This window comes from Hirundo rustica, chromosome 1, assembly GCF_015227805.2.
Source record: "Hirundo rustica isolate bHirRus1 chromosome 1, bHirRus1.pri.v3, whole genome shotgun sequence".
NCBI classification, from domain to species: Eukaryota; Metazoa; Chordata; class Aves; order Passeriformes; family Hirundinidae; genus Hirundo; species Hirundo rustica.
In genome coordinates, this window is record NC_053450.1 from 153719512 (window position 1) to 153730547 (window position 11036).

The 11036-nt window shown below is 42.6% G+C and overlaps 1 protein-coding gene across 8 annotated transcripts in view; it reads left to right on the forward strand.

Annotated features, from left to right (window-relative positions):
• NKTR (natural killer cell triggering receptor) overlaps nt 1-9920 on the forward strand; it is a 36573-nt gene extending 26653 nt beyond the window's left edge. For 4 of the 8 annotated variants that reach the window (XM_058419533.1, XM_040056182.2, XM_040056191.2 and 1 more), the window contains 6 exons: nt 4-149; nt 1100-4033; nt 4638-4733; nt 4857-4916; nt 5763-5861; nt 7585-9872. In XM_058419533.1, the coding sequence (XP_058275516.1) occupies nt 4-149; nt 1100-4033; nt 4638-4733; nt 4857-4916; nt 5763-5861; nt 7585-7663 (3414 nt within the window). In that variant the 3' untranslated portion in view covers nt 7664-9872. Of the gene's footprint in view, nt 1-3; nt 150-1099; nt 4034-4637; nt 4734-4856; nt 4917-5762; nt 5862-7584 lie in introns of all 8 variants that reach the window. The other 4 variants (XM_040056148.2, XM_040056142.2, XM_040056159.2 and 1 more) reach the window with 3 other exon arrangements.
• The last annotated feature ends 1116 nt before the right edge of the window (nt 9921-11036 follow it).

Consider the following 11036-nt stretch of genomic DNA (forward strand, 5'->3'; position numbering starts at 1 on the left):
CAGCGCTATCACACCCCGCCGCGGTCCCGCTCCTGCTCCGAGTCCGACGATGAGGAGAGCAGCGAGACCCCTCCCCACTGGAAGGAGGAGATGCAGAGGCTGCGCACGTACCGAGCACCCAGCGGGGAGAAGTGGAGCAAAGGAGACAAGTAAGATAAGCCTTACCACAGCTTTGGAATGTCCTGGCCTTTGACAGGCCCTCATTGATGGCGTAGATGTTCCACGGCAGTACCAGGATGAGAGGAAATGGCCTCAAGTTGTGCTGGGGGAGGTTTAGATTGGATATTAGGAAATTTTGTTTTCACAGAAAACACTGGAACAGACTGCCCAGGGAAGTGGGGAGTCCCCCTCCCTGGCAGCGTTCAGAAAACGTGTGGATGTGGCACCTGAGGACATGGTTTAGTGCTGAACGCGGTGGTGGTGCTGGTGGTTGGATTTGGTGATCTTGAAGGTCTTTTCCAACCTTAAGGATTCAGTGATTTCCTTATCCTCTAAGTGGATTACATGGTTTCTTTGGAGTAAAACAATCAAATCCACTAAGCCTTTATTGTTTTAATTGTATGTTCTTTCAGCAGTTGCAAACTGTGAGATGGATGGAAGTCAGCTCTCCAGAATTCCTGATGGCTTGATAATAAAAATGAGCTTCTATCAAATTATGAGAGATAAATCTTAAAAGGAAAACTAAAAAATAGTCTATGTAACAATTAGTGACTAATTGCAAATGTTTCTGATTATTCTTTTTCATGTACTGAGATGTTTTAAAACTTGTCTTTAAATATGGTTTAAGGATCCTGTAGTTGTAGAGGGCAAAATCCTGCAGACTGGGGCGATTAAAACCTTAAATCTCTTTATATGGATGCTAAAATATGCAGAATTTGCTGGTGTTGGCTGATGTATTTCTTAGGGAGAAGTAGCTCTCGCTAGTGATGCAATTCTGTATCCCAAATGAGTGTAAGGAACTCAAAGCAGTTTCTGATATTAAAGTGTGTGTGTGTGCTAGCGTTTATGTAAACTTATTTAAAATTAAGTTGAAAAATACTTTATTTATATAAAGGTTTTTAAAGAATTTGCACTTGGTCTGGGTTCTGTTTGTTTCCAGGTTGAGTGACCCATGTACAAGCAGATGGGATGAGAGAAGTGCATCCAGGAGATCCAGGTCTTGGTCCCATAACGGTTATGCTGATCTAAGCGCCGTGAGATACTCCAGCCACCACAAGAAGCACAGGAAAGAGAAGAAGAAGGTGAAGCATAAAAAGAAATCTAAAAAGCAGAAGCATTTCAAGAGGCACAAGCAAACGAAGAAAAAGAAAACATCAGCTTCCTCAGATGTAGAATCCTCTCATTCCTTCCACAGGAGGACAAAATCATCTTGTGATCGTGAGAGGAAATCTCGTTCTTCCTCATTGTCTTCCAGGCGTTCATCCAGGAGAGACTGGTCTAAATCTGATAAGGAAGACCAGAGCTTGTCATCTCTATCAAGCAGAGGGTCTCGATCTTACTACAGGTCCAGATCCAGGTCTAGATCTAAATCAAGATCTTACTCCAGAAGAAGTTCTAGATCGAGATCAGCCTCCAAATCATCGCGATCTCGAAGTAGGTCACGATCGAGTTCTAACCCCAGGCAGCAAAAGACTGTTCCCAATTCTCCACGAAATATTTCAGCACGGTTAAATGACACTAAGTTGACCAAGGCTGCTGAGCCTGTCCGAGCAGTGATACTGCCCAGTGACAAGGTTATCGTGCCACCAGTTGTCCCAGAAAACCTCCCTGTCATTCCCTTAAGTGACAGTCCCCCACCTTCGAGGTGGAAACCTGGGCAGAAACCTTGGAAGCCATCGTATGAGCGAATTCAGGAGATGAAAGCTAAAACAACCCACTTAATTCCCACCCAGACTAATTACAATTTAGTGGTCGTTAAGGAGGCCAACGCTACTTCTTCCTCCTATCGCAAGCAGGAGAGGAGCTCCGAGAGCGACCGGAGCGGTTATTCCAAAGGCCGCAGTGACAGGAGCTCAGAGAGCTGGCAGAGGTCCAGGAGCAGGTCCTCTCGAAGCCGGTCGTACTCTAGATCTTACTCAAGGTCTAGAAGCCCATCAAGCTCGAGGACAAAATCTCCTTCTTCTGGCAGATCACCGTCCCCGAGTAAATACCGCAGTGACAGGTCAGGCTACAGCGAGTCCACGTCCGACTATTCCCTCAGCGATGAGGACAGGCACAGAAACAAAAGGAAATCCGCATCCAGTGACCCCAAAGCTCGGGGCCTCAAACTGAGGCAGGAAACGAGTTCTGAAAGCACTTTGCCTTACAAGCATCCAAAGGACTATGACGAGTCTTCCCAAGGCTTGAAGGAGAGTGACAGCTTCTCATCCTCAGACTTCTCCTCCGACAGCGAGCGCTCTGCCAAAGCCAAAGTGGTCCAAGAAAAAGAAGGCCGCTTCCCATTAGAAGGGGATGCTGAGAAACAGGGTAAAAATAACTTAAGCTCTGAGAGACGGGAGGAGAAAGCCAAGGGTGAGCGGGATTCTGATCACTCTAAAAAGAAAGCAGCTAAGGAGAAATGCTCGGAGCAACCCAGAGGTGGTGCCAAGACGAAACGCAAATCTTACTCAGGTAGCAAATGGGACTCGGAGTCGAATTCCGAAAGAGGAGATGCAAAGCATAACAGGGGGGATTCCAGACCCTCCTCTGGGAAAGAGGAAGGTGAGGCCACCTCAGGGTCTGATACGGAGCTTAGTGTTACCAAAAGGATCAAAAAACGGTCCAATTCCTCAGAGGGCTTCTTGGGTTCTGACTGCACGTGGAAGACAAGCAAACAGTTGTCGTCTTCTGAATCTGAGAGTTCTTGTTCCAGCTCAGCAGACGCTCGAGGCAAGTCAAAAAAACACAAACATGGGTTGAAAAAGACTCCTAAAAAATCACATTCCAAAAAAGCAAAGGAAAAATCGAAAGGCAAAAAGGAGAAAAAACACAAAGTCCAGAAAAGAAAAGAAATGTTTCATTGGCAGCCCCCCCTTGAGTTCGGGGAAGAAGAGGACGATGAGATAAGTGAAAAGCCGGTTACCAAGGATGATAAAAAAGAAAAGCAGCTTAGCAGGGACATAAAGGATAAAAAACAAGTTTATGAAAAGGATGAAATAGTCACAGATAAAGTGGGAAATGGTGAAAAGCCATGTGTGAATGAAAACCTTTTAGATAAAAACACCACATGTGGGGCCTCGCCGGATCGCAGCAACCTTAATAAAGAGCCCATTGAAACAAGCACTTCAACCGGTATTTTAAACTCAGGAATAAACGTGGCTTCCTGCAAGAGTGAGATTAAACAAGCTGAAGAAAATAACCAGAATGGGCTGGAAGATGTTATTCAGAGAGATGACTACATGGAGATCTGTACTCCGGATCGTAACTCGCCAGGGAAGGTGGATGTGGATGTTTTGTCTCCTGTCATTCTCGCTGCTAAACCTTTAAGTGCTGATGTAAAAGAAGAGTTACAGGTTGAGACCCCAGAGCAAGATGCTGTCAAACTGGGAAACAACATAAGAGACTTTATTAATATTGAAGAAGAAACGGGAAGGCAAGAAAATAACTCTGCCCCTGTGTCTGGTGCTAAAGACTGTAGTTTAAAAAGTGAAATTTGTGAAAATATACAGAGCAATATGATAGACAATAAATGGAAGCCTTTGCAAGGTGTTGGTAACTTAAAACCAACAACAATTAGTACGACCACAGAAGTTAAAAACGTAGCATCAGCACCAGAGCCGAAACCAGCAGGTTTAAGAATTGAAATAAAAGCAAAAAATAAAGTAAGGCCTGGGTCTCTTTTTGATGAAGTGAGGAAAACAGCCCGGCTAAATCGTCGGCCGAGGAACCAAGAAAGTTCCAGTGAGGAGGAATCTCCAAGCAGAGATGACAACAGCCCTTCCAGGAGTCTCAGCAGGTCACGGAGTAAATCTGAGTCTAAGTCCAGACACAGAACAAGGTCCATATCCTACAGTCACTCGAGAAGTCGATCCCGAAGTTCTACGTACTCATATAGGTGAGAAGCTTGTGCTGCTCCCACATTCAGCCCTGGTAAATTGAATATTCTTGTGTTTTCAAGGAATGCTTTTCAGGTTGTGTTTTTTGTCTTTTAACAGTCCTGTGTTATAGAACCACAGAGTGGTTTGGGTTGGAAGGGACCTTAAAGACTGTCCAGTTCCATCCCATCATGGGCATCTTCCACTATCCCAGGTTGCTCCAAGTCCTGTTCAGCCTGGTTTTGGACGCTGCCCAGAATCCAGGGGCAGCCACAACTTCTCTGGGCACCCCATGTCAGTGTGAAGTGTCCTTGTTCTGTCACTCCAGGCCCTTGTCCAAAGTTCTTCTCCAGCTCTCCTGGAACCCCTTTGGGCCCTGGAAGGGGCTCTGAGCTCTGCCTGGAGCCTTCCCTTCTCCAGGTGAGCGCCCCCAGCTCTCCCAGCCTGGCTCCAGAGCAGAGGGGCTCCAGCCCTTGGATTAACTCAGTGGCCATAACATCTAGCAAGTATGGAATAAATATAATAAATCTTTAGCTAGAAAGCTAAAGATTCCTAACTTCTTCTGGCTCACATTTTCTGCTGCTCTTCTCCTCAGTTGTTCTCTCTTGGTGTCCTGCGTTGCAGGTCCAGGAGCTACTCGAGGAGCTGGAGCCGGGGCTGGTACAGCAGCGATCGCTCCAGGAGTCGCAGTAGCTCCTACCACAGTTACAAGAGCCGTAGGTGAGTTCATCCAGCTGGAGACAGACATGTTCTCCTCCTCTTGTTCCCCCTCTCCCCCTGCTCTCCTCAGCAGTTTTGCTTTCTGTTGACTAAAAACCCCTCTGTGGTTTTGATTTTTGTCAGTCGGAGCTATAGCAGGAGCCGGTCCAGGAGCAGTTCCTATGGTCACCACAGTCGATCCAGGTATGGGTTTGTCCTTTTATAAAACCCTGCAGGAAATGTGCTGCACATCAAATCATCTTTGCATGAGTGTACTTCTATTTATATTTCTTTCAAATAGACTTTATAATATAATTATTGTGTCTGATCCTATTACATATCGTACATACTGTTTATTTTATTATGCATACTGTAGCACAAATGCATATCTAAATACAGATTTATTTATAAAAATACTTTAAAGATTACTTTTATCTCACAGAATCCCAGAATGGTTTGAGTTAGGACTTTAAAGATGATGGGTAGGGACACCTCCCATTAACCCTGGGTGCTCCAGGCTCCATCTAACCTAGCCTTGAACACTTCCAGGCATCTGTAGTACTTAAAACTAATAATATAATATCATGATGGCAACTTGGATCAAAGCAAAATGAACGCAAGACACTTTCAAAAGCTGAAAATACCCAAACCATCCTGGCACTACAGTTGCAGGCAGTGCTGTAAGTGGTAGTGAACACATTTTCTTTTGTTTTTTTAAATAAATTGAGTTATGAATGGATTTGCTTTGCTTGCTTTCAGAAGTATCAGCAAACAAGAATTTTACTAGGGAAAAAAAAAAAAAGAGAAAGCACAAAACTTTATAATTGCTTAGTATGTCCTCCCTAATAGAATTTGAGATTTTTACTGCTATTTTGAAGATATTTGTTGCGTTGAAACCTTTGTAAAATGTAGAATTGTTTGCCACATCCTTGAAAGTAATTCCTATACAGCCCCTCCTGTCTCTATATAAATATCCTTTAAACCAGCAATTCAAACAGTGTTTTAGACCAGAAATTGTGAATTCACAATTCCTTTCCCCCCCATCTAAAGCAGGTCCTACACCTACGACAGTTACTACAGCAGGAGTCGGAGCAGGAGCAAGAGGAGCGACAGCTACCGGAGATCTCGGAGTTATGACCGGAGATCCAGGTGGGTCTCAGCCTGCTTTGGTGCACAAGGATATGCTGAACACAAACAGAGGATGTTTAACAAAGCCAGAGTGCTGCTTTTTCCCTGTGAGAAGAAGAAATACACTCGGCAAAAGTAATCATTCAAACCAAATTCTGACTGAAATCAGAGCGCGCGTGTGAGCGAGGATGTTGAAAGTTCTGACATCGCAAACGTGAGGATGGGGAAGCAGCCAGGATAAGAGGAGGTTGATTTCCAGTTCATTCTATCCATGCATCCAAAATTAGCACAGTTTCCCAGGGAGATGATGAAGTCTTCATCCCTGGAAGTGTTAAAAACTCGTGGAAATGGCATTGAGCACGTGGTTTAATGGTGAAGACACTGGGGCTGGGTTTGACCGTTGGGCTTGGTGATCCCAAATGCGTTTGCCAGTCTTAATGATTCTGTGATTTGGGGTTTTTTAATAATAATCAAGTGTTTCTTAAAACCCACATAGCTCACAAGATTTAAGTCAAGTGCTCTGTAGTGGATTAAAAGCTGCCTGGTATGCAGAGAATTCCACTGGATAGCAAAAATTCTTTTTGGTTTCACTGCAGAAGTGGGTTTAAAACAATCTGGAAAGGAAATTAAAAGTTTTGCTGCAATCCAGATTTAATTTTTAAACTACATGGAATGTATTTTGAAAGAATATTTTTACCTGCAAATCTGATGAGTTTAGAATAGATTTTTGTTCTCCTGAGTCCAGGGCATTTATGTAAATGTAAGTGAGCGCATTTCACAGAGATCAGAGATATGGATGGAGAGTTGTAGATACATTTAATATCACTGATGATCTGTTTTATAGCTTTTAATATGCCCCCTATTAGTCATAAATCAGGTTTCTAAGACTACTGTACATTTTCATCCTCATATGAATTTTCTCACAGCTTTATACCATCTGTTAATGGACTTTTCTCTCACCCATTCGCACAGGATAACTTTTCATCTTGTGTTGGAGGGAAAATTAGTGAGACTTAATGAAAGATGTGGAAATAAACTTAAAAACCATTGCTTTATTTTGTTGATGAGCTTCAGAGAAGTAATGTGGGATTAGGAAATGCTCACCTTTCACTTAGAAAGCTTCCCTTACAGGCAGGAGGCTGGAAAATCTCTGAAAGCTTGTTCTGTGTAATTTGAACGTGTCCTGTGGCTTGTCTGAAACCATCTGGGCTCTGTGTTGACATTTGGCCAGGTGCTGAGCTTGGAATTTGTCTGGAGGAGCCAAAACATTTTAAATACAATTTCCACACTGCAGGGACACAAACACACCTCTGTTGTGGTTATGGGGCCTAATTTTTAAGACCTTCCTTCAAACAAGAAAATAAAAGTTATAAATCGAGGATTTGTGAAGTTATCCTAGTTGAGAAATGCTTGCAGTGTAAAATTCCACTTGTTAGAATACACTTCTCACTCAGCTCAATTAGCTTTTATATAAAAACGTTAATTTTGGATGTTTTTTAGCTGTAACAGAGAAAGCAAGAAGTTACAAACAGTTTGAGTTACACAGAGTTTTAATCATATGAAGTGAAAGATTTTTTCCATTTTGAGTGTCCTTTAATGCATCCTTCCCTTACAAGAAATACAATCCTGTAAAAGACCAGTGTGTTTTCTTATCTGAGACAATGTCTTGACGTGATGCAATTTTAAATTTGAAGCTCTAACTGCACCTTTTGGAGCATTTAAATCTTTTTTTTTCTCCTTACAGGTCCTACGGCTCCGACAGCGACAGCGATCGCAGCTACTCCAACAACAGGAGCCCCAGTGAGAGCAGCAGATACAGCTGAGAACGTTCCTTTGAGGATGGAAACTGTATTCCAGAATTTTTTCAGTGTTACAGTAAAACAAAAACAAAAAAACACTGTTCCGGCAGTGTCACAAGTGAAGGTTGTTTGCTGAATTAGCTGAAACTTTCCCGTTTAAGAGTGAACTCAACTCTGCTTACAGAAAGAAGGACTGAGCTCGACAGCTGATGTTATTTTTTATTTTTTTTTTTATGTCAAATGCAACTTTTACAAAATAATAATTTAAAAAAAAACAACTCAGTTTGGTTTCCTTGAATCAGCTTTTCCAAGCCATGAATGACACTTAGGTGAATTGCTGCTGCCATTTTTTTGGGTGCAGCAGTCAGGACTGTCTTCAAGTTTGTTTATAAACACCTTAGGAAAGATGTGCTAGCAACTATTAAACTGTGAAGTGAATTTCTTAAAAAGGCTGCCATTTCTAGTTGATGAAAACGCTTTTTTTTTTTTATTGCTGGAAGCTGTTTCCATGCTGTCTTGATTGTTGATTATTGCATTCTATACAGGATATAGGTGAGGAAAACAAAGCCTGCCACTCTGTCTTAATCCCTCCTGAACTGTGATGTTCCGGAATTCTGCTGGAAAAGGTGAGATGATGCACAGTGGGAATTGTCAAACTGACAAGCAGTGAGCAAAAGGGTGATGAATGAGTTTGGAGCTTAATGTTCAACTTGTCTAAACTTCTTATGTTTGAAAGAGGAGCTTTGTGATAAACAGCAGTGTCCTTCAGAAACTAAAAAAGTGTTTCTAAACACTTCCCGACTTTGATTTCAGTTCCTATTACAGCACTTGGCATCCTTCAACACGTTTTGAATGTTGCAAACCATGAGTGTATCATGAGCTTGTCCAAAACACTCGTTCAAAACACTGACATGATGATAATTTTTTGAGAAAACCAGCCATTAAGGCTCCTTTATAAAACCTCCTTTATAAAAGCTCTGGATCCCGTTCACCATAGGGAATATCAGATACTGCTACTGCAGGTATTGAACTGTATCTTGTTAAAGCAGGACTGCAGAAATACTGGGGTGCCTCATAAAAAGCATGGACAATAGTTTCAAAGTAAAGTTTAGTACCAAAAATTACTCCTAGGTTATAGGTAAATGGTTTGCAAAAAAAAATAAATAGATTCAGGCTGAAGACCATTGAGTAATTCTTTCAATATTCTGATTGAGTTGATTTAAAATAATCTGTAAAGTTTTGAAGGGGGGTTAGAAAGCTGTGTATTGAGAATCAGATTTTTTAATGGCATAATGTAACCTGAAAATTGGGGTCTGTAGTGACAAAACGAATGTGGTTTGATTAGAGCTAATGAGCACTGTTGTACCATAACAGTTTCCATTACTGACTTTCTGTAATATCTGGAGATGCTTTCATTTGCTCATTTTCAAGTATTGAAAATGATTTTTCTTAATCTCATCAGGACCCAGTAGCTTTGAAAATTAAAAAGAGGTAATTTCTCGCTGAGGCATCAGTTCCTTCCCCCTTTGCTTGAATTAAGCTCCCCCAAACTCAATGAATTTTTGGTACACTTACAAAACATTAAAAGCAACTTCAAAGGGAGATGGTGATGATTCCCTCCATTTCTGTCCACCCACAGCACGTTCCTGAAGCTGAATTGGCCGTGGAGGTTTTTCACTCTTCTAGAAGTACCCAAAACTCTGCTCTTACCCCTTTCCTACACTATAGAGTTTAGTGACAAAGTGTGTGCCCGCAGCCTTTCCACCCTTTGGTAAACCTCTTATGCTTTTTAGCGTGAAATACATTTAATATCCACGTCAGGATACATTTACAGATGTGTTTCTAATAGCAGCAGCCATCTCAGATTCCTGAGCTAATATTTCAGTGATGTTTGTTGTCGTTTCATCATTTTCAGTACAACCGTAACTTGTTTTTTTTTTCCTCTTCCTAAGAAATAGAACCTAGGGGGTTCATGATGTTACAAAATACACAAATGTAACCATTACTCTTCAATACCTGTTAGTGAAAATACTGCCTCAGCATCCGATTTTTATCCTATTTCAGATCTGATTTGATGTTTTAAGGTAATGGAAATACGGTCAAGCAATTAACTGGAGTTATCGAAAATGACTGCACTGTCACTAAAGCCTTTCATATCTTTAGTCAAAGATTTATAAAGAAGTTCCATCAGGTGGAGAACGGTTGGGGAGGGGTTGAGGGAAGGGTGGGGGTATTTTTACTTAGTGAAGTCTGTTAAATTGTGCTTCAGATAGAAAATGTCCCCCTGAGCTGGTTTTCTAACGCTGCTCAATGTTTTTGCAATTTTGCTATTCCAAAGTAGTTGCTGTTTGTAAAATAAACTTTTGTACATATCTGCAAAAGCTGTCTTCTCTACATCTGGAAAAATCCGTGGTGCTGCTTGAAGGAAAAGGGCAGGAAAATTAAAAATACACTTTCAGAATCCGCTTTTGTCCCCTGCAAGGCTCGGACACAAAGTTGCTTTTCCTTTTCCTGACCTACATAGGGGAATGATTCCTCAGCAGGACTCTGGGTTTACATAACAGTCATTGGAGGAACAAATATTTTGAAATTTCCAAGTGATTTGAGGTCTCGCCATTTCCTCGGGATCTATGAAAGGTTGTTCTCCTTGGTGAAAAGAAACACTTAACGGATCTCCACAGAAATCTGGGAATGGGCTGAGCTTATCCACTCTGCTAAATCTTCTTTCCCAAATACACATTCCCAGATCATTTCCTCAGCGCATTGGAAATGTGCTTTTAGTCCGTGGCAGCAGATGTCGGTGGCTTGCAGACTGATCCTTTAGTCTTTCAGACCTTTTGTTCAACAGAAACTGGATTTCGGTGGAAACGCTGGCTTTGGCACGAGGGAAGGAGGAATTGCCTCGGTGTGAGGTAAAAAGGATGAGGGGAAGTGGTTCCTTGGTCTGCAGGATAACCTGGCGCTGCCTGACCTTGGAGCACACAGAGCAAGCAAAAAACAGTGTTGGACAAGCTCTCGTGCCACAGGGCAGCATAAACCAGCTTGGCAGGGAGGGACCTCAAAAGGGACCTTAAATCCCATCCAGTGCCACCGCTGCTGTGGGCAGGGACACCTCCCACTATCCCAGGCTCCTCCAAGCCCCATCCAGCCTGGCCTTGGACAGCTTCTCTAGGAGGACCTGTGCCACTGCACAGAAAATTGGGAATTTCTTCCCATTGTCTCGTTTAAGCCGGTCCTTTTTCAGTTTGAGCTCATTCCCTGTGTCCTGTCCCTCTGTCCCTTGTCCTCTCCAGCTCTCCTGGAGCCCCTTCAGACCCTGCCAGGGGCTCTGTGGTTTCCCTGGAGCCTTCTCCAGGTGAGCACCCCCAGCCCGGCTCCAGAGCAGGGAGACTCCAGC